We start from the raw sequence: 22,906 nt of genomic DNA, 5'->3' as shown, positions 1-22,906 counted from the left end.
ATCTGGGAAGCGTTGCGTGCCCGTCCCCAATCCGGCCCTTCCGGCGATAATCCGCACCAAAAAAGAACCACCTACTGAGGTGGTTCTTTCTGAACGGCCGCATCAAAGCCGGCCGTGGGATCGCCGGCGCGTTCTTCCGCCGGCGCATCCCCGGGTCCTGGCTGAACTGCGCATGCTCAGACATGTGCAGTTCGGGAGCCTCCCATGGCTTCCTCCCCGGTCTCCCCGGCATCTGATCGTGCCGGGGAGCAATTGCACGGCGGCTCACGGGATCTGTATGATCCCGCCGCCGCGTGCCTATTTTGGTGCGGCTTTGCCCGTTCTTTTTGTCCCCCGTGTGGCAGGGACCTTTGTTTCAAGAACCAGCTGCGCTGTGTTAGGACTCCAGAAAAGACAGAATCAGCTTTCTTGTTTTTTGTACTTTTTACTGCCATTGAACTGTATGCGTTGTTTTTATACTTTTCTTTGAATTTCTTCAATAAGGCCTTCTTTTGCTTTATGGTGTGTGTTACTCGGGGAGTTACTGAGTTACCCAAACCCAGGTACAACTTAGTTATGTCACTGCACCAATGCAGGGTCAGCTTTCATACCCCGGGTGTAGGGAGTTGCCTGGGAATGACGGCTCAGCTCTCAGAGGCTGCGATCACACATACGCCCTAAATAATCCACTTTCAATGCACTTTCCAACTGGATTTTGCCAGTTCACACAGGTCCATTCCGAATTTGCCTGCCACTCCGGATCCAAGTCGGTTCGAGTGCTTTTCACTTTGGAGGAAGCTTTGAGCTCACTAAGAGAGACTTTTTGCAGAGTTCACTGAAAAATCTGGATAAATATTTTGGTATTTGGCAACCTTGTGCTTGGAAATATCTTTTGAACTCCCCGAGGAAGACACTGAAACAGGAGGATATCTGGACCTCTGTTGGAGGAAGACTGAGCACTTATTCAAAACAGACTTAAAGGAGTCCTCCCTCTAAAAACTTTTGCATAATTAAGGAGGACTGATATTAATAAAGGGGTTGTGCAATATCTTTTGTGATATATTAAGAGACGATACTTAGATGTTTTGATATATAATTCTTTCTATGTATTAAGGCTTACATGATAAATAATATATGGTGAATACATTGTAAAAATATAAAACAAAAAATATATATTAAAATTATTTGAGATATTTTATAATCGTCTGTAGCATGGTATTTGCTGATTTTTGGTATTTCCAAATAACCCGTGGTAATGGCAGGCTGAAACTGGGCTGACCACTGAAGGGAGGGAATGTAACGCAGAATGGGGGAGGGGGGGGGAAACAGAATAAAAAGAAGGTTGAACTCGATTTTAGTGCCGAATGGCTTGGAGGACACCATGATGAACACGGATTAAAAAGAGAGTGAAGAAAGGGCCACAGGAAAATCCAGTTGGGAAGTGCATTGAAAAGTGCACTGAAAGTGGATGGACAGCAGATTATTTAGCGTGTGTGACCACAGCCAGAATCTTGTTTGAGACACAGAAGGGCAACCAACACTGACTTCTGCAGTTCCATACGGTAGGGGTCCCCCATCTTTTTGAGCCTGTGGGCATCTTTGGAATCCTGACACCGTTTGGTGAGTGCGGCCACAAAACGGCTGCTGAAGGAGGTCGAGTCTACACAATATGGCTGCCACAGCTGACCTTCAGTCACACAGTGAAGATCCCCGTGGTGTGACGACAGCTGCCGCCAAAGCAACGACTTTAAAAATCTGCACAGCCAATCAAATCTCCAGTGGCCAATCAGAAGCCTTGCTGGGCAACACCCCCAGGTGGTCATGTCCACTTTCTAAGACCACTGGATGAGCACGAGGAAAGGTTTTGGCGGGCACCATGCTGGGGACTCCTGGCCTAATCTTTACACTGTGCAGATCCCACATAGCTTAGTCATTCTTACTTAAAGGTTGGGTTTAAGTGAAAATGGCAGTGTGAGTTTTGGGCAATGCTCAGCAAAGATTCACAGTGGATCGCTTACACCCAGGGGTCATTTCGTAGAAAAAGAGGTGCAGGAGCTCATTAGCATAACTTATTTGCATATGCCACACCCCCTGACATCACCGGAAGTGTGTCAGAAGGCAACACCCACCGCTCAGGCTCCACTGGACTGTTTTGGATTGCTAGCTATTGGGGAGGGAGGGGGAATGTGCAGATCTGTCCTCGCAGAGGAGGGAGAGCTTGTACCTGAATAAAACTTGGTCTTAAAGGTGCCACTGGACTGTTTTGGACCAGGGGGCCTGGGGGGGGGAGCTCTGCAACTTACCTGGCTCTGACTGAGGGCTGCTGGGAGCAGGGGGTGGGGCTCTGACTGAGGGCTGCTGGGAGCAGGGGGTGGGGCTTGTTGCATGTGCCCGTCCCCTGGGCTCTTTACTGCCGGAGCTCCGTTCCCGTGTGCTCCTGCAGGAAATGAACCCTGCTTATACCTTGGGTAGATCCAAGCTCCATGGGGCTATTGGGCCAGATAACCCTTGAGGCCCTCCTAGTCCTTTAATTCTACGAAAGCAGGCACTCTTTACCAAGGTTTTTTCTCCCCTGATCGGTATGAAAACAGACAAATATCTTTTGCAAGATGGGGGAAAATAGAAGACACATCTGTAGCTACAGAGGGAGCTTTATGAGTCTGAGTTGGAGGCCAAAGCTAAGACAGACGAGACAATCAGCTATAGTTTTGGAAAGCTTTCTGCAGGATCCAAAACGCTCAGCGCTCGCCAGCGCAAAAAGTGAAAGCCCCACCCTGCCCTTATTTAAGCAAACGAGATGCTAACGACTTTGCTGCTCAATTCGGAGGAAGCCGTCGTATTGGGAAGCATCTCAGGGGGGCTGCGATCGTCTTTGGTTGCCAAGTGGAGGCCTGAAACAGACCTTAGCTACACAAACACTCATTTATCCAAGAAACATACTTACAGTAATGCATTTGGAGAAATGCCCTGGATTTTTTTTTTTTTAAAGGCCAAACTCCTTTTAAAAAGAGAGAGAGATCCTTATTATCTCAATCTGGGAACAAGGCAGGAGAAATCCAAACACCCGTACGAAATCAATTTCGAGCAATTGTGTAGCCACATATTAGATATATATATGTATGGGAGCATTTGTGCGTTTAATTGGTTTCAAATGGAGGTCCTGATACTTTCACCCAGGTGGGTATGCATTTTGTCAGGCTGTGTTCCCACCATAGTTTAGATCAGAGGTTTTCAGACTAAACCCTGGGAGATCCTAGGGAGTCTTGGAAATTTATCAGAGATTCCTCAATTAGAAGGGGAGAAAGGGTGGGTGACACCCCCCCCCCAAGAAAGCCAGGTTGTTCTGTGCCCCGCAACGAGTAGCTGCTGGAAGCTGTTTAGAGTGTCTAAGGCACACCCTTGCTGGATGGTGGTGAGCTCAGGGCCCTGATTGAATGGAAAGCGCTTTCTAAAGTAAAAAAAAAATCAAAACCTTCCGATCCGGGGCCCACATTGATCACTGACTCGAGACCCATTTTTAATTTTTCTTCCTTGTATGTCAACTTCTCTCCATGGTATTGCTCAATCTCTCTCTCTCTCTCTCTCTCTCTCTCTTTTTGCCCCCCTTTCTTACTTTCTTAAAAGCCTTTAAAAAGAAGATAAAATAATGATGGCTGGTACTTTCATGTGACTCAGCTGGGTTACACCTGGACCCACCACTTGGTCCAGAGTTCTAGAACAAGGCCCTAAATCCTGTGCTGTCTTCTGGATTTCGGTGACAGATTTTCAGGGACTCTTTGGCAAGCAAACTTCCCACAATCAGAAAATACACCTTTACACATTTATCTGCTATTTCGGCATGTTTATCACTTTACAACTGTTGACCGTATAACCTTAGCTTGTTATTTAGTTTTGTATTTGCACATCTTCGTCATGTTACATGTTAATTTGCTGTTCAGACCCTGTCTACAAGTTTGAACCTTACCTACCATTCCAGTGTATTTAAAAAAGCATGCATGCACACGAAAGTTCATACCTTGAATAAAACTTTGTTGGTCTTAAAGGTGCCACCGGACTCTAAATTTGTTCTACTGCTTCAGACCAACACAGCTGACCACCTGGATGTATCGATTTGAAAAAAGATCCTCTTGAAGGCAGACAGTACAAAAATGGCTGTGTTCCACCATAGTTTATAAGGCAGTGAGTTCAATAAACGTTTATAGTTCAGTTTCAGATCCACATTTTTATCTGTTCGTATCCCAAAGAGAGTTCATGGCATTTTATCATGACAGACAGGTCTGGCTAGGGGAGTACAGTTTCGCACAGACAGTTTCGGGGCCAATCAGGAGATCTGAAACCAGGTGTTCCCAGTCCAAAGCCAACCCTGAGTTCGTAGCACAACCTTAATTTTCAGTGATCAAACTCTCTTTGGGTCTCAAAAGCTAGTCATGCCAGAAACCAGATAATGAAGCCTGCCATCACACTGGGATTTTCAAAAAATCACCAAAGAAAGACAATCAAAATATTGCAAAATTACCATCAAGTGGAGTGGTATTTTAGTGGGTCCTTTGGCTGAGATTTTCTCCCACAGACCTCTTCGCACATACCGGACAGTAGTTCCTGCGATCTGAAACTCCCCAGGAAGTTCAATTTTCCAGTCACTATTAATGGACTTCTTACTGGAATCTTTCAAAGCTGGAAAAAAAAAAATCAACACAGCATGGGAAACAGGATCACACGCAGAATTAGCCGCGCGATAGGCACAAATGTCGGGTGGATTTTAAGGGCGTGATCACACGGGAACATCTGGCAAGCGTCCCGTACCCGTCGGCAACCTGTTTCGCTCCGCCGAAGAAGCAGAGTAAAAAGACACTGGGGAAAGTCCAGTAGCAAATCGGTTGCTACGGGCCACAGACGGACGTTCCCGTGTGATTGCTCCAGCGCGCTCTCATGGCATCGGGATGGTCTGATCAGGCCATCCCGTCTCCGTGCCATTGTTTTTTCCCCCTTCTCAGTATGCGCATCATCGCATACTGCCGTAGGAAGTCTTCAGCGTGGAGATGCGATTCACTGATCCTCCGTTTAAGTGAAGCGAAAACAAACAGCAAAAAAACCCCCAACTCACCCGCGATTGCGTCTGATCATGCAGCGGCGGGCTATGCCCGCAGCTTCAAAGACCTGTGTGATCTGTATTTTTGGTGCTGGGGGGGGTCAATAGTGTGAGGTCTCCTAGTGTCCTGGCCTCACTGCTGGACCTCCTGATATCACCTGGTATTTTTGGCCACTGTGTGACAGAGTGTTGGACTGGATGGCCTGTTGGCCTGATCCAACATTGGCTTCTCTTATGTTCTTATGATCGCGCAACTGCGGGTCAATTTCCTCTGGGGTAAATAGCCTCGCTTCCCCTACGCGTTATCTCACGTGTGTGACCGCAATCTAAGGTTGGCAAATGCCCCTTTTTGGAAGCAGACACCATGTGCAAAGGTCTCCTGGCCTCCCTCTACCATTTTCTTTATTAGCTTTATTTATATCCCCCCCCCATTATCCCCAATGGGGACTCAAATGTATCCTACATCATTCTCTCTGTAATCATTTAGAATCATCCCCCCGTTCAGAAGCTGCTAGAGACAATATCTATCCTAACCCATCTATCCTATCCATTTGCAATCCTAAACAGGCAGATCATGAGAGGGAGGGCAGGAAGGGTTGCATCAGTGCTTAGTTCTCATGGCCCTTTCTTACATGCCCAGGGGAATGCTGATCGCCACATTGGGGTCAGGAAGCAATTTTTCTCCAGGCCAGTTTTGGCCCAGGATCCTGGAGGGTTTGTTGCCATCTTCTGGGCATGGGGTGTGTGTGTGTGGGGGAGGTCTTTGTGAATTTCCTGCATTGTGCATGGGGTTGGACTAGATGACCCTGGAAGTCCCTTCCAACTTTATTGATTCTATGATCCCTTCTACGCCATTCACTTTCATGTGTGTGTGTTAAGTCCTGACAAGCTGCAGCCAACTTATGATGGCCCCGTAGGGTTTTCAAAGCAAGAGACGTTGAAGAAGAGAAGAAGAAGAGAAGAGATTGGATTTATACCCCGCCCTTCACTACCCAAAGGTGTCTCAGAGCGGCTTACAAACTCCTTTCCCTCCCCCTCCCCACAGCAGACACCCTGTGAGGTAAAAGAAGAAGAAGGGATTGGATTTATACCCCGCCCTTCACTACCCAAAGGTGTCTCAGAGCGGCTCACAATATCCTTTCCCTTCCCCTCCCCACAACAGACACCCTGTGAGGTAAAAGAAGAAGAGATTGGATTTATACCCCACCCTTCACTACCCAAAGGTGTCTTAGAGCGGCTCACAATCTCCTTTCCCTTCCCCTCCCCACAACAGACACCCTGTGAGGTAAAAGAAGAAGAAGAGATTGGATTTATACCCCGCCCTTCACTACCCAAAGGTGTCTCAGAGCGGCTCACAATCTCCTTTCCCTTCCCCTTCCCACAACAGACACCCTGTGAGGTAGGTGGGGCTCAGAGAGCTCTTGACAGAAACTGCTCTTTTTCAAGAACAGCTGTGCACAGAACTATGCCTTGCCCAAGGTCATCCAGCCAGGTGCGAGTGGAGGAGTGGGGAATCAAACCCGGTTCTCTCAAATTAGAGTCCGCGCACTTAACCACGACACCAAACCGGTGGTGGTTTCCCATTGCCTGCCTCTGCATAGCAATAAAGGGTAGAATTCAGCTTAGCACAGTAAATCTTTCAGCACAGTAAATCTTTCTCATTGATGTGCTGATTTAGTACAGACAGGGATAGTTTGTTTTGTATCAGGTAACATCCAAAAGTATTATCACAGCCCCAACTGCATTCTAAACTGGTAGTCAATCACGTCATTCTGAGTCTGGCCTGGAGTGGCTCAGAAGTGCACCTGTGGACTTTTAAACTTACCTGTGGCTGCAGTCACACACGCTAAACAGCCCACTTTCAATGAACTTTCCACCTGGATTCACACAGTAAAATGCAGTTGGAAAGTGCACTGAAAGTGGTTTGAAAGTGGATTACTTAGGCTGAATCTGCATTTGTCTTTCCCACCGGTGTCCCAGCCTTTTGACTCAGTCTTCAAAAAAGCTGTCTACATTTGGTGTCGTTTTCACACCTCAGGAGTGCTAGCATACTTTTGCACGTCAACATGGGTTTATCGTCCTTTCGGGGCGGCTCCACTGTCATTGGACCTCTGCACTGCTTTAAAAGAATCTTCTCCAAACAACATTCAAACAAGAAAGACGGCGTCAAAGCAGCATGAACCTAATTTAGAAATGCAAATGCACTTTCGACCCTAGTGTGTGTTACCGCAGCCCAGGGGTCATTTAGTAGAAAAAGAGGTGCAGGAGCTCATTAGCATAACTTATTTGCATATGCCACACCCCCTGACATCACCGGAAGTCTGTCAGAAGGCAACACCCACCGCTCAGGCTCCACTGGACTGTTTTGGATTGCTAGCTATTTGGGGGGGGGGATGTGTAGATCTGTCCTCGCAGAGGAGGGAGAGCTTGTACCTGAATAAAACTTGGTCTTAAAGGTGCCACTGGACTGTTTTGTACCGGGGGCAGGAGAGGGCTCTGCAACTTACCTGGCTGCTTCTTGCTCTGACTGAGGGCTGCTGGGAGCAGGGGGTGGGGCTTGTTGCATGTGCCCGCCCCCTGGGCTCTTTACTACCTGAGCTCCGCTCCTGCAGGAAATGACCCTTGCCGCAGCCTATGAAAACTCTTATATCCCACCTTTTCCCTTTGAGCTCAAAGCAGCTTACAAATAATTCCGCTAAAACCACAAACACAAGACTTCCGGTCTGCGGCTCAGCGATGGCGGATGCTCTCCCCTGAAGCTGGGGAGGCAATCCGTGCTCCAGGGGTGTTGGAGGAGTGCCACCTCAAGTGGCACCCCCAGGTGAGCCTTAGTTAAAGGCTCCGAGCTGGGGGCCCTGGGGGGGCGACCTCTTCGATGGTGGAAGCCGGAGAATTGAGGCGCTCCTTTTTGCCCCAATCGGTCCACCCCCTGTGAGGCTTGGTTTTTACCAAGCATAGCTGATGCCAGCCGGGACAAGCCAGAAGGTCAGCGAATGAGCGTAACTACAAGGGATCTGTGAGTAGACCGTCAATGAATTGGAGAAAAAACCGAGCGGAGAAAAGAAGAGTGTTAAAGTGTGCCAAAGACTTAGCTGTTTTGCGGATAAATTTGCGCTGTTTGAAAAAGGGCGAAAAGGTGTTCCTTAGTGTAAACAAAGTTGAAAATGGCCGGCACGAGAGGAAAAGCAGCGAGACAAGTTGGGCGGGGCGGTCAAAGTCCAAGGATTGAGGAAGGAGACGTGTTCTGCATGTTATCAGAGCTGTTCCGGCCCATTAACGAAAGACTCGATGGTATTAACCAACAAATGACTGCATCCAACCAGAGTTTGGCAAAACAACAACCGCAAATTGCCGAGCTGGTGAAAAAGTCGATCCAAACAGATGAAAAACTTAAAGAGACAATGCACGATACCAAAAAGGTGAAAAAGAAGGTTGGCCTGTTGGAACAAAGACAAGATCTTCAAGAAAGGAGATTGTTAAATCTACAAATGGAAAAAGCTAACAAGGTTCTCAGATTTCAGGGGGTGGCTGAAACGGCAGGAGAAAACTTGAAGAAAGTGATGGCAGAGCTAATCGCTTCGGCGCTCGGCAGCTCATCGGTAGAAGCGGAAGCAGAGATCGAGGTGGTTTATCGATTCTACTCTAAGTATATTAAGCAAAATAATCTACCGGGTGAGATTGTTGTCAAGTTTCTCCGAAGGCAGGTGAGAGATGATATTCTCAGAGCGACAGCAGTCAACCCCCTGCAGCTGGGAGCAACAACTATCAGGGTCCTAAAGGACACCCCATTTGAGATTCGACAGAAAAGAAAAGCCTACAAGGAACTTGTTTCAACCCTCCAGATCAACCAGATTTCGTATTCCTGGAATTTCCTCGAGGGTGTGGTGTTTAAATATAAAGACAAAAGGGAGAAAATTGACTCGGTTTTTAAAGCGGAAGAATGGTTGAAGCAGTTTCACGGATCGAAAAGGGAAGAACAGCCAGACGGAGGGGGCCAAGCAGACACTCTGGAAGAGATGGACGGAGACCCAGGAGGAGCAGAAGGTGACATGGCCAGAGATGCATATGATTTGCGGCTAAGGGGACCTAAGTGACTCTTTAGAAGTTAAAGACCCGCAACTGAAGAAGAAGATGAAAGAGACTTTGTGCTCACTAAAAAAAAAGAAGAAGAAGAAGATAGACTATTACTAACACGGACTCACTAACTCTTGAATTCATTGACTTAAACAAAAAGTTATTATTTTTATGACTAACTGGACACTAACTGTTAAAGACCTTCCTTTCTTGGGCTTTTAGTTATAGTATGGGTTGCTTTATTTGCTGTCTTGTACCCTGGGGTTTTTTATTTTTTCCCCCTCCCCTTTTCTATTTTCTGTAGTTGTGTAGGTGTAACAAAAATAAATAAAGCTACCCTGTTTTCAGGGGATTAAAAAAAAACAAAAAAACCCCACAAACACAAGACACATGATTTGTAAAAAAATTCAATAATTGCTCAGCAGTGGAATGGTTAGATTCGAATCCAGGAGCACCAACAAGAGTTTCAGGGTACAAACATTTGGGGGACAAAGCTCCCTTCTTTCCTTGATATCTGACGAAGAGAGCTTTGCCTCTTGAAAGCTTGTACCCAGGGGGAACTCCTGTCGGTCTCTAAGGAGCTACTGGACAAGATTGTGTGAAAGGGGTCATACAGGACCTGTGGCTAGTAAGAAAAGGCAACTTAAGCTATGGAGGGATAGTTTTAAAAGCAAGAAAGCACAGAAAATGAGCTGTTTCAAATGTGTATTGAGAAGACAGATCAAGATGGGTAGCCATATAAGTCTGTCTGTAGCAGCAGAAAAGAGCAAGAGTCCAGTAGCACCTTAAAGACTAACAAAATACGTGGCAGGGGAGGAGCTTTCCTGAGTCACTGCCCTAATTTTCAGTGGTTTCAGTATCTGAAGAAGTGAGCAGAGACTCACGAAAGCTCCTCCCGTGCCACGTAGTTTGTTAGTCCTTAAAGTGGCTCAAGTGGTTAAGACGCTGAACTGCAGGCTGTGGAAGGTCAGTAGTTCAGCAGTTCGAGACCCGGGTGCCGCATGATGGAGTGAGCTCCCATCTCTAGTTCCAGCTCCTGCCAACCTAGCAGTTCGAAAGCAAGAAATTGCAAGTAGATAAATAGGTACCACTTCGGTGGGAAGGTAACAGCATTCCGTGCACCTTGGTGTTTAGTCATGCCGGCCACATGACCATGGAAACGTCTTCAGACAGCGCTGGCTCTTCGGCTTTGAAACGGAGATGAGCACCGCAACGCTAGAGTCAGATTCGACTGGCTTTCGAGCAAGGGAACCTTTACCTTTTTAAGGTGCTACTGGGCTCTTGCTCTTTTCTACTGCCATAGGCAGACTAACATAGCTACCCATCTTGAAGAAGTCAGCAGTGACTTACGAAAGCTCCTCCCCTGCCACATATTTTGTTAGTCTTTAAGGTGCTACTGGACTCTTGCTCTTTTCCACTAGTATGGAGAAGGCAAAGGTATGTGGAATGTTATCTATTTCCTTTCAATACGGCAGTGCAAAGGGTTGCTTTTCGTACCTAATTAAGAGAGCTTTGACCCCGAAAATCTTGGTCTCTAAAGCGCTACTGGACTGAAAACTAGCTTTTTTTAGATCTCTGGAGTCAGTAGAAGACAACAAAACCTGAAAAACAGCCCAGGAATGGAGCCAAGGTCTCCTCAAATTCATTTTTCTGATTTCTTTGCATCAACTATTGCATCATTCAATAGATTTGCAATAAAAACGAGTATGCGGGGCAAGCAAACCGGCCAGTTTAAGTTATGCACAATGCTCTCTCCATTCCATTCCATTCCATTCCATTCCATGGAAAGAAAGCTGTTCACCCCTCCAAACATGCCTCAAGCCAGTGTTTTTAAATACCATTTGTTCTCTTAAACTCAGACCCTTCCAAGCTCGTGGATACAGGCATCTTCCTGTTTGAGGTGGTTTGCATTCAGCCTAGGCAGTGTGGGAACAATTGAAGGTGGAGGGAAATAGCTCACAGTGAGAGCAACATCCATTTCTTGTTAAGCCGGTTTCCGAAGTGCCCTACCCGGCTCACAGGGGAACCAAGACCCGCCTGGCCTAAACGCTGGAAATGGTAATCAGCTCCAGCCTTCTCTCCGAGGTTAAACATGGTGATGTTTGCCTAGACCTCAGGACTGATTAAAGTTACAGTGGCAGGAAATTGTACCTCTTTGATTTCCCAATTATCCTGCCTACCCTCTTGGATCATTGCCCATGTTTTGCTTCTAGGCTTTGGATAACAAAGCCGTCGAATTCGATCTCTGCACAGTGCCGTAACAGGATGTATGATGCATAGGGGATTTTTTTCTGAGAAAGAGGAGAAGTCCCACTCATCCATGAACTACGGACCAGGCAAACAAAACTCCCCTGGTATTTTACACTTAGTAACTAGGCCTGGGGCTGTGGTGGCTCAGAGGTTGAGATGCTGAGCTGCAGACTGTAAGGTCTGTAGCTCGGCAGTTCGAGACCCGCGTGTGCCGCATGACGGAGTGAGCTCCCGTCTCTGGCCCCAGCTCCTGCCAAACCTAGCAGTTCGAAAGCAAGAAATTGCAAGTAGATAAATAGGTGCTGCTTTGGTGGGGAGGTAACAGCGTTCCGTGCACCTTGTTGTTTAGTCATGCCAGCCACATGACGTCTTCAGACAGCGCTGACTCTTCAGCTTGGAAACTGAGATGAGCACCGTCCCCTAGAGTCGGATTCGACTGGCTTTCGAGGAAGGGAAACCTTTACCTTAACTAGGCCTACCCTGACTGGGATGGCTCAGGCTAGTCTGATCTCATCTGATCTCAAAAGCTAAGCAGGGTCAGCCCTGGTTAATGCTTGGATGGGGGACCACCAAGGAAGACCGGGGTTGATATGCAGAGGAAGGCCATGGCAAACCATTTCTGTTCTTCCGTTGCCTTGAAAACTCCATGATGAGTCGCCATAGGTCGGCCACAACTTGATAGCACAACCACCACCACCACCACCACCTAGTCCTATTTAATCACAAGTAACAGTCTTGTGCTGTGCAGAATCCGAGACAGCGGATCCAAATGCTACATGCTGCTCACTGATTCTTGGTGGAAGGGGAGGCGTTTTCAGCATTTATCAAATACAGCCACTGCGATTGCCGGGGCTATTTTTGGGCAGGAACGCACAGGAACGGAGTTCCGGCTGGCTCCCAAGTTGGCCACGCCCAGCAGGAACTCATTAGCATAATAGGCCACACCAACAGCAGAAACTCATTCGGATTGGCTACAATTAGGGGTGTGTGGCCTAACATGCAAAAAGCCCTGGGTTTTGACAACAAACAAGGTAAAGAGAATAGTAGTTATAGACTTAAACCTGGCTCCGGAAATATACCTATTAAATATCCTACCTGATAATATAAATCACAATGATGCACGTTTGATATTATACATCCTCACAAGTGCTAGAATTGCTATAGCAAAATGTTGGAAATCAGATAAAATTCCAAGCAGAGAAGAATTAATCACAAATATCTTAGACATAAAAGAAATGGATAAGATAAATATATTTTTAGTGGGAAAAATGGACTGTGTGTTTAAGAAAAGATGGCAAAAACTTGATAATTGGTTAGAAATATATGGACAAAAAGCTCCAAAAGTATTGTAAAATTGAAATATGAAATATCATTTATGTTATGTACTAAAAATCAATAAAAATACTTATTAAAAAAAAGAAGAAACAAAAGGTGGGTGTGGCTGGATGACCACACTTCTGGTAACATGGGGGTGTGGCCTAATATGCTAATGAGCTGTGCTGTCAGGGGTGTGGCCTACTATGCTAATGAGTTTCTGCTGTTGGGTATGGCCTATTATGCTAATAAGTTCCTGCTGGGCTTTTTCTACAAAAAAAGCCCTGGCGATTGCAATTTGAGAGGGGAAAGAGGAACATTTAAACTCCTTCTTTTGAACCTCCTCTCTGCTGTAAACTGCATGCCCCCAGCACCCCCAGCCACTTTCCCCCCACTCAACAAAAAAAAGTACACGGACATAAATCACGGTGCTACATTTAACATGTAATTTGGCTGAACTAGCCAGAAATCGCCTGAGAAGAAGTCACGCTTGGTACAAAACACAGTGGGCAAAAGCTAGCCCCACTTCCTCAGAGGAGCGGCTATGTAATCAAACACTGTACAGATGGGTTTTCCACTATCTGAAGAAGTAAGCAGTCAATCATGAAAGCTCCTACCCTACCCACAAATTTTGTTAGTCTTTCAGGTGCTCCTGGACTTTTGCTCTTTTCCAGGGCTTTTTTTGTAGAAAAAGCCCAGCAGGAACTCATTAGCATAATAGGCCACACCCAACAGCAGACATTTATTTGCTTATTAGGCCACACCCCTGACAGCACAGCTCATTAGCATATTAGGCCGCACCCCCATGTTACCAGAAGTATGGTCATCCAGACACACTCACTTTTTGCTTCTTATTCTGTTTACCTTGTTTGTTGTCAAACCCAGGGCCTTTTTTATAGCAGGAACTCCTTTGCATGTTAGGCCACACACCCCTAACGTAGCCAATCCTAATGAGTTCCTGCTGTTGGGTATGGCCTATTATGCTAATGAGTTCCTGCTGGGTGTGGCCAATTCAGGAGCCAGCCGGAACTCCGTCCCTGTGCGTTCCTGCCCAAAAATAGCCCTGCTCTTTTCTACTATTACGGACAGACTACCATGGCTACCTGTCTTGATCTATCTATTATAAGACTGTGAGAGGCAGTGTGGTTAGAGCAGGGGTGTCAAACATGCGGCCCCTGAAGGGCTTCTGTCAGGCCTGCAGAGGAAGTGGCTGTCTCCTGCTTCTTCCTCCAGTTCTGCTGCTGCTGCGTCATCGTAGCTTGCTTTGTCAGACTCTCTCAATCGCTCAGGAGAGACAGATAGGCAAGCTTCTATTCCCTGCACTGGCTGAGGCTCCTTCCAGGGGGAGGGAGGGAATGGGCCAGAGCTTGCTTCCTGGTCAGGCTGCCTCAATCGCATAGGAGAGAAAGGCAAGTCTTTCTTCCCTTCCATTGGCTGAGGCTCCTCCCCAACGGGAGGGAGGGAAGGAGGGAGAGCTTGCTTTCCTTGGCTGCCTCAGTCGCATGGGAGAAATACAAAGCACCTTTAAGACCAACATAATTTTATCCAAGGTATGAGCTTTTGTGTGCCTTGCTACAGTGTTTATGTTTTGTTGGGCTTGTTATGCTGTGGCTCTCCTGGTTGCAACTGGGTTCCCTCCCCATTTTCACTGTATTCATGCCATCATGATCCAATCTTGCTCAGTAGGAAAGCAATGTAAATTATTTATATGAGGAATAATAACAAGCTGAGAGTGTGTGTCCAGACCAAGTTCACTCAGCACATTTCCTCTGGGGATTTTGAACTTAGACTTCCCAGATAGTAGGCTGATACTGACCACTGAGGAAGACTATAGTTTTGTAGACAAACACATAGCCCTCAGTCTGTGTCAGGATGCCTTCTCATGTTCTTGACCTGCACATGAAGTAATTTATGTACAAAAGGTCACAATGCCCAGCCATTTCATGTTCTCCCCTGGGCCCTAGGCTCAGAACTCTGAGCATGAGATTTCTGTAGTGAATGTCAATAAATCAAAAGTAGGTTTGAGGTTTGCAGCTTACAGATGCACACTTGAACAGCACACTCAAGATTGCAACAGCACAGACATGTTGATGCAATAATTCAGAGCAACAGGTGTCAGTTATCAGACACTGTTAAATAAACAAAATATTTCAAGAGTGCTGATGTTTTAAGCATGTTTTTATTTTAAGTAAAAAAAAATTGTGTTTGTGTCCTTAATAAAGTTTATATCTCCGCTACCTGGCATTCCATTTTATGACACACACGGCCCGGCCCAACAAGTTCTCATCTATGTCGGATCCGGCCCTCATACAAAAAGACAGATATTGCTGTGTATGTTCATCAAATTTTCAATTTTCCAAGTTGTATTTTGTTTTTCAGATACATCAAACAACTCAATAAGAACAAAGTCTTCAGAAGAGAAGAAGAAGAAGGACGGACCTTCCCGGGCTTTCTGTAGTCCGTTTCGAACAATATCTTTCTCAGATGTCAATTCATGTTGTCTATAGTGTTCTTACAATTCCAATCTTGACTGTATATGTGGTGTTTACAAAAGTTCAGAAACAGCGAGGGGTCAAAGGGTTTTCGCTGTTTCTGAACTTTTGTAAACACCACATATACAGTCAAGATTGGAATTGTAAGAACACTATAGACAACATGAATTGACATCTGAGAAAGATATTGTTCGAAACGGACTACAGAAAGCCCGGGAAGGTCCGTCCTTCTTCTTCTTCTCTTCTGAAGACTTTGTTTTTATTGAGTTGTTTGATGTATCTGAAAAACAAAATACAACTTGGAAAATTGAAAATTTGATGAACATACACAGCAATATCTGTCTTTTTGTATCTTGTGCCACTCTAATTGCTGGATCCTTTATAATTTTTTGGATCCGGCCCTCATAACAAATGAGTTTGACACTCCTGTGTTAGAGTGTCAGCCTAGGATTGGGGTAACCCAAATTCAAATCTCCACAGACAGGAAATCAAGCTGTCTGGTGACCTTGGGCCAGTCACTTAAGGGAGCGTGCTGTATCTCAGAGGGCTGTTCTGAGGTTCACATAGTGGAGGGGAGAACCTGTTGGCCTGAGTTCCCCAAGGCAAGTGCAGGATAGAAGACAGAGAAGGCACTACCCATAAAAGAAGCAAAAAGACTGCCTTTCCTGTGCCCAAGGTCAGACCATTCCTCAGCTGCTGAGCCACTCCTTAGCACACTCTGGTCACAAGAGGAGAGTGTAGCCCCGACCTTCAGGCTGATGGCTAGTCTTGCTAGGTGCCCACTGATGGCGGGCAAACTCCTGGCAATTTTGTCTGCTGCCCAATTATGCCCAGCCTTTATGTATATATGTTGTATTTTGTATTATATCCTATTTGCTTATGACTTATGGGTCTATGAGCAGTAAAAATAAATGGAATGGAATGGAGTTAGGCTCAGCTGGTTGGCAGGCAGAAACAGGCTGGCCAAATTGGGGGGGGGGCAGCGATTGTCATTGCCGTGCGATGATGTCACTTCCTGCATGACCAAGGAAGTGGTGGGGTGACGTTCTAACACTCTATGGGGCAAGTGCCTCCAGGTCGTAACAGAAGTGACATTATCACATGGCAATGATGACTGCTGCCACACCCCCCCACACACACACACTGTAAGTACCCTCTTCCCCCATCTCCCGTCAGTTACCAAGCCGTGCCTGGCAGCCCTACTGATGACTGTGCCCCAGCTGGGGGACGTTTGGTGCCTCCACATGGCTGAATGGTCCTTTTAAGAGGCCTCACTGGCTGGGCCATCAGGGGAAAGGGGGGCTGCTGGAGGGGGATCACACTACTCTGGGAGCTGTCCACGAAGGACCTCCCAACCTCCCGTGAGACATTATCTTGTGGGAGAAGGTAGGTTGTGTGCACCTGAACAAAGCCCATGTAAACAGGGCCCAAACAGCAGGGCCAGGGAGGATTCTTCAGGACCTCTCCAGGTTTGACTCTGTTCTGAAAGCTCAAGAATTCCTAAGGGTTCAGCTGGGAAGGCCAGAGGACGGGGAAAAAAGAAGAGGACAGCAAGTCCAGTGGCGAGCTAGACACTGGCTCTTCCGGAGAGGACTCTCTGTCTGAGCAAGGGGCGTCAGCCCCAAAAAGTCCTTATAAGCTGCGGAAGAGAAGGGGAAAGGAGAAGTAAAGGCTGAAGGACTCTGAATTGTGCCTTTGAGACTTTTGTTATGGGATGATTGGGGGTACTGTTGCTAGACCGTTAAATCTGAGCTTTAAAGAGAAAGTGCTATAAATGTTTGACTCAGTTTATAAAGGGATCAATGATGGGAAGACTTGATGTACCTAAGCTAGTTGGAGGATCTCCTCTCTTGGGGTTTTAGTTAGTAGTGGGTCCTTTACTTTATCCCATATACGTAGTTCCTCCTCCCTTTTTTCTGTTGTAGTCTTTATAGTGATAAAAAAATAATAATAAAAAATCCCCTCCGGGGGCTCAAAAAAGAAAAGAAAAAAAGGACCTCTCCAAGTTGTGGAGGAGAGGCCTGGGATGAGAGGCGGAGGAACAAGGTGTGATTAAACCCTTCCCCTCTCTGCCTTTGAGGTCTTTTTGCTGGTCCCTAAAAAAGGTAAAGGTTCCCTTGCTCGAAAGCCAGTCGAATCCGACTCTAGGGTTGCGGTGCTCATCTCCGTTTCAAAGCCAAAGAGTCAGCGCTGTCCGAAGATGTTTCCGTGGTCAAGGCGCACGGAACGCTGTTCCCTTCCCACCGAAGTGGTACCTATTTATCTACCTCAATTTCTTGCTTTCGAACTGCTAGGTTGGCAGGAGCTGGAACTGGAGACGGGAGCTCACTCCGCCATGCGGCACCCGGGTCTCGAACTGCTGAACTACCGACCTTCCACAGCCTGCAGTTCAGCGTCTTAACCACTTGAGCCACCGCAGCTCCTGGTCCCTAAATCCCATCATCAAATACAGAGGTGATGATGGGAGCCCAGGCTGACCCTCTGGACTTCCCAGTCTGTTAACACTGGTCCTGAATATTCAAAGTATTGACATAACCAATGCTCCCTCTAAGCTGTGGAGTCTTGTGAGCAAAAGTTCTACTTTGTGAGCTACCAGAATTAAAGTTGTGAGCGAGTGATTTGGCTACTGCATAAATTAGTTAGGCTCTGGAGCCATCCTTCCTGAGCTAAGACAAAAATGTGTGAGCCGGAGGCTAAGAAACTGTGAGCCAGCTCACACTAACTCAGCTTAGAGGGAACACTGGACCTAACCACACATTATGTTTCCCCCAGGACCTGCACAATCAGATGAGCACCCAGACTTCCATGCTGGGAATTCCCAGTAAGGTTCCCAACCCTGGGCTGGCAAATTTTGGAGGCGGTGTCTAGGGAGAGGGGGGTTCTCACTGGACCAATGACAAGCCTAATCCCCGGTCATGATTTAGTTTGGGACCATGGTACTCAAGGAGAGGAAGCTTTGGTCTACCCTCTTCCACCCACCCAATGCTGTTTTTCTGACCTAAAATATTCTGGGGGTGGGGTGTGTCTCACTACTTGTCCCATTGAGGAAACCTACATGTACCCCAGCAGGGCACGTGGAGCCCCCCCATGAAGCAAACAGTGCCCCCCCCCGGTTATTTCAGGTTGAGAAAACAGCATGGGAGTGGGTAGGCTGAAGCCTCTACATTCCTGGTCCAAATTGGGCCACCGTGAACCTGGGAATTGCGTTCCCAGCACAGCCTCACAACATGTGTCTGATCGCAAGGACCAGGGGAAAGGACATAAGGTGTAGCCAGCACCTAAGCGTCTTCACGCTAAGGGTAAAGACAGGTGCAGCGTTTCTGAAAGCAGTGCAGCCCGTGTGGAATTTCCCTCCCAGTGTTGGGCCTACGGTTCTTTTTCCTCTCTCTACAGTTCAGCTGTGTAACAAAAGTGTTCTGCCAGGTTGAAATGGAAGCCAGCTGTGCAGGTCACTCATTGGCAGGCGGCCTGTGAGGTCACTGAGGACCCCTCCAATCCCCAGAGAAGTTCTTTTTTTTAAAAAAAGGTTTCCTATAAAAACAGTTAATAAGGCAGCGAATTAACGGATAAATGCTCTCATATTCACACTACTACAGCTATGTATTTAAAAGGTGGCCAAGTCCGTGCCAACCATGGGATTGGGGGGGGTGTCCCAAGACTCAGCGCTGAGTCAGCAGCCGCTTCACGGGAATGCCGTTCCTGTCCTTTCAAACCCGAGAGGAAGCTGGATTCGGAGAGCCAGGCGATGGGGGGAGCTCTCTTTTTATATCATGTCTGTCTTCACCCTAAGTGACGTTTGACAGATCTCAACTGGCAAGCCAGCCTCCAGCCCCGACCAAGGCAAACACAATCGCTGGCTCCGGAGAGGCAGAGCGCGCTCACAGTCCTCCCAAGCACACTGGCACTCTTTGTTCTTCCAGGGCTTTGCTATGTCAAAGTCTTCTGTGTAGGCGTCAACTTCAGTCCGCACACACACACACACACAAAAGGCACCAAAAAACCCCACCCCCAACAACAACAAAAGAGAGCAGAGGCAGGCAAGAGATCAGAAGAATGGCACGTTGTAATCTTGGATGCTTTTCGGCCTTTGGAAGGAACAGGACCTGTAAAAATGTTGCCCGGGGCACAGAATACAACTTCCTGAACGTCTGAGATTTCGTTTTTAAAAAACCCAGCAAGTACATGCGAAGATGGGCCTTGAAGTGTGGGGGCAGAGACCCATAATGTTCCCTCTCTGGCTTAGGGTTGCCAGCCTCCTGGTGGCGGCTGGAGATTTCCCGGGATTACAACTGGTCTCCAGGCAACAGAGATCAATTCACCTGGAGAAAATGGCCGCTCTGATGGAAGTGTGTCTCTAGGGCTTTACCCCCCCCTGAATTCCCCCCCCCCCCTCAAACGCTGCCCTCCTCAGGCTAACTCCCCCCAAACCTACAGGCATCTCTCAACCTGGAGCTGGCAGCCCTGCTTTGGCTTAAGTCCTCCTCACTCCATAATCTTTTCTCTTCAGCGGGGTCTCCACATATCTGAAGAACTCAGCTAGGACTCACGAAAGCTCAGATTTCAAAAAAGGTTGTTAGTCTTTCAGGTGCCACTGGACTTTTTGTTTCATTTTGATATCGCAGAACCAGGGCTCTTTTTGGCCAGGAACGCACAGGAACGGAGTTCCGGCTGGCTCCTGAGTTGGCCACGCCCAGCAAGAACTCATTAGCATAATAGGCCACACCCAACAGCAGAAACTCATTAGGATTGGCTACATTAGGGGTGTGTGGCCTAATATGCAAAGGAGTTCCTGCTACAAAAAAAGGCCCTGGGTTTTGATCACAAACAAGGTCAACAGAATAAGAAGCAAAAGGTGGTCGTGGCTGGAAGACCACACTTCTGGTAACATGGGGGTGTGGCCTATTGTGCCAATGAGCTGTGCTGTCAGGGGTGTGGCCTAATATGCTAATGAGTTCCTGCTGTTGGGTGCGGCCTATTATGCTAATGAGTTCCTGCTGGGCTTTTTCTACAAAAAAAGTCCTGGCAGAAGCCATTTCCACTCAAGAGATCCGTAACAGAACACCTGCCCACCGATGTGCTTCCTAGCACCCACGTGGTACCTGAGCCGTGGGAATAAGCTGCCGAGGGTTTCAAATGGAAAAGAAACATAAAAATGGGAAACTTCAGGTTGCTACTGACCGGCTGACTGTCTAGCAAACCATTAGGCCCATCCCGGACCAGCGGGCCTCCTACCACTGGTGTTCAGAGAAAGACTGCCTCTGGATGTGGAGGTTTCCATTAGTCATCATGGCTAGTAGCCATGGATCCTACAGGACCCCCTTCTAAAACCCTTCCTAAAAACCCCTTCTAAAACTATCTGTGCTCATGGCCATCATTACATCCATGGGCAGCAAATCCCACAACTTACTTATTTGTGAAGTATTTATCTTTGTTTGCCCTCAGCCTACCAGCCTGAGTAGCCCTAGTGAACCCAATCTCATCAGAGTCTAGAAGCTAAGCCGGGTTGGTCATGGTTGGCACTTGGATGGGAGACCACAAAGGAAGAGGGTTGTTATGCAGGGAAAGACAAGGACAAACCATCTCTGCTGTCTTTTGCCTTACGAATGCCACCATCCCGGGGGTCACCATGAGTCCATCGCAACTTGACAGCACACAAAGACAGGTTGCTTACCAGTAACTGGTGATCTTCGAGTGGTCATCTGTGCATTCACACCCTTGGGATATCCAGTGCCTGCGCTGCCCTCTTCGGTAATGTTGATGTACGGCTCAGCAGGCGTACGGCAGTGGGTCGAGCGGTGTTGTAGACAGCGCAGATGTAGGGCCTTGGCCCCTCCTCCAGGTAAGGGTTTACTGCTTGCTAGTCTCCCAAGGGTGTGATGCACAGAGACCACGAAGAAGATAGACAGGTTGCTTACCTGTAACTGGTGATCTTCGAGTGGTCATCTGTGCATTCACACCACCCGCCCTCCTTCCCCTCTGCTCTCGGCCCTTCATCTTTTTCTTTGAAGGCTGTTGGGCGGCGGTCAGAAGGAACTGGCAGGATCTGCATGCCCCTTCTTGGTCATGCGCAGTGGAGCCCAGCGTGTGACCGGGGAGTGGGCGCGAAAATCCCTTTTGCTTTCTAACGTTACCGAAGAGGGCAGCGCAGGCGCTGGATATCCCAAGGGTGTGATGCACCGAGACCACGAAGAAGATTTATTATTATTATTATCCTCAATCTATTCCCCCATCAACTTAATTGGGAGCCCGTGACGGAGTCCTACGAGAGAGGGAGAGAACGTTCTGCCAATCCCCTTTCTCCTCCCCATGTACGCATTTACTTTCAGGGTGTTGCTCAGTGCAACGAAAATACTGATAGATTAATTGCATTCGTTCTAAATCAGCTACTGGATCTGCGGGCGCACCAACCAGCTGCTCTGAAGAAAAGGCATTTGTTTTTAATGCCTAATGCCTGGGTCGTGGAAAGCTCCACCCCAGAAGAGCTATTCCTTCCTCGATGACACATAACACACACACACAGAAACACACACACACAAAAAGAGAGAGAGAGACAGACAAATGCCCCTTTGACCAAGAAGAAAGAAAAGATTGAAGAAAGGAGAAAGTATTAAGTGCGCCCAACTATTTTGACCCATAACACACACACACACAAACACACACACACACAAAAAGAGAGAGACAGACAGACAAATGCCCCTTTGACCAAGAAGAAAAGAGAAATTGAAGAAAGGAGAAAGTATTAAGTGCGCCCAACTATTTTGACCCATAACACACACACACACAAACACACACACACACAAAAAGAGAGAGACAGACAGACAAATGCCCCTTTGACCAAGAAGAAAAGAGAAATTGAAGAAAGGAGAAAGTATTAAGTGCGCCCAACTATTTTGACCCATAACACACACACACACAAACACACACACACACAAAAAGAGAGAGACAGACAGACAAATGCCCCTTTGACCAAGAAGAAAAGAGAAATTGAAGAAAGGAGAAAGTATTAAGTGCGCCCAACTATTTTGATAATTCCTCATTAGCAACAACAGTAAGATCTTCTATAGCAAATAGGAACCTCGGAAAGTATTTAGCTGAATCTAACTTGAAGAAAGGAGAAAGTATTAAGTGCGCCCAACTATTTTGATAATTCCTCATTAGCAACAACAGTAAGATCTTCTATAGCAAATAGGAACCTCGGAAAGTATTTAGCTGAATCTAACTTGAAGAAAGGAGAAAGTATTAAGTGCGCCCAACTATTTTGATAATTCCTCATTAGCAACAACAGTAAGATCTTCTATAGCAAATAGGAACCTCGGAAAGTATTTAGCTGAATCTAACTTGAAGAAAGGAGAAAGTATTAAGTGCGCCCAACTATTTTGATAATTCCTCATTAGCAACAACAGTAAGATCTTCTATAGCAAATAGGAACCTCGGAAAGTATTTAGCTGAATCTAACTTGAAGAAAGGAGAAAGTATTAAGTGCGCCCAACTATTTTGACACATAACACACACACACACAAACACACACACACACAAAAAGAGAGAGACAGACAGACAAATGCCCCTTTGACCAAGAAGAAAAGAGAAATTGAAGAAAGGAGAAAGTATTAAGTGCGCCCAACTATTTTGATAATTCCTCATTAGCAACAACAGTAAGATCTTCTATAGCAAATAGGAACCTCGGAAAGTATTTAGCTGAATCTAACTT

General features: G+C 46.9%; 1 protein-coding gene across 1 annotated transcript in view; it reads right to left on the bottom strand.

The window, feature by feature from the left end:
* Positions 1-22,906, bottom strand: part of ADAMTS17 (ADAM metallopeptidase with thrombospondin type 1 motif 17) — a 180,222-nt gene that overhangs the window by 60,704 nt on the left and 96,612 nt on the right. Inside the window, exon 9 of the mRNA XM_015421670.1 lies at positions 4,496-4,653. Coding sequence (XP_015277156.1) covers positions 4,496-4,653 — 158 coding nt within the window. The remainder of the gene's footprint in view (positions 1-4,495; positions 4,654-22,906) is intronic.

The sequence above is a fragment of the Gekko japonicus genome, unplaced genomic scaffold (assembly GCF_001447785.1).
Source record: "Gekko japonicus isolate JY-2015 unplaced genomic scaffold, Gekko_japonicus_V1.1 scaffold2455, whole genome shotgun sequence".
Classification (NCBI taxonomy): domain Eukaryota; kingdom Metazoa; phylum Chordata; class Lepidosauria; order Squamata; family Gekkonidae; genus Gekko; species Gekko japonicus.
This window is presented reverse-complemented; position numbering and strand designations above follow the sequence as displayed.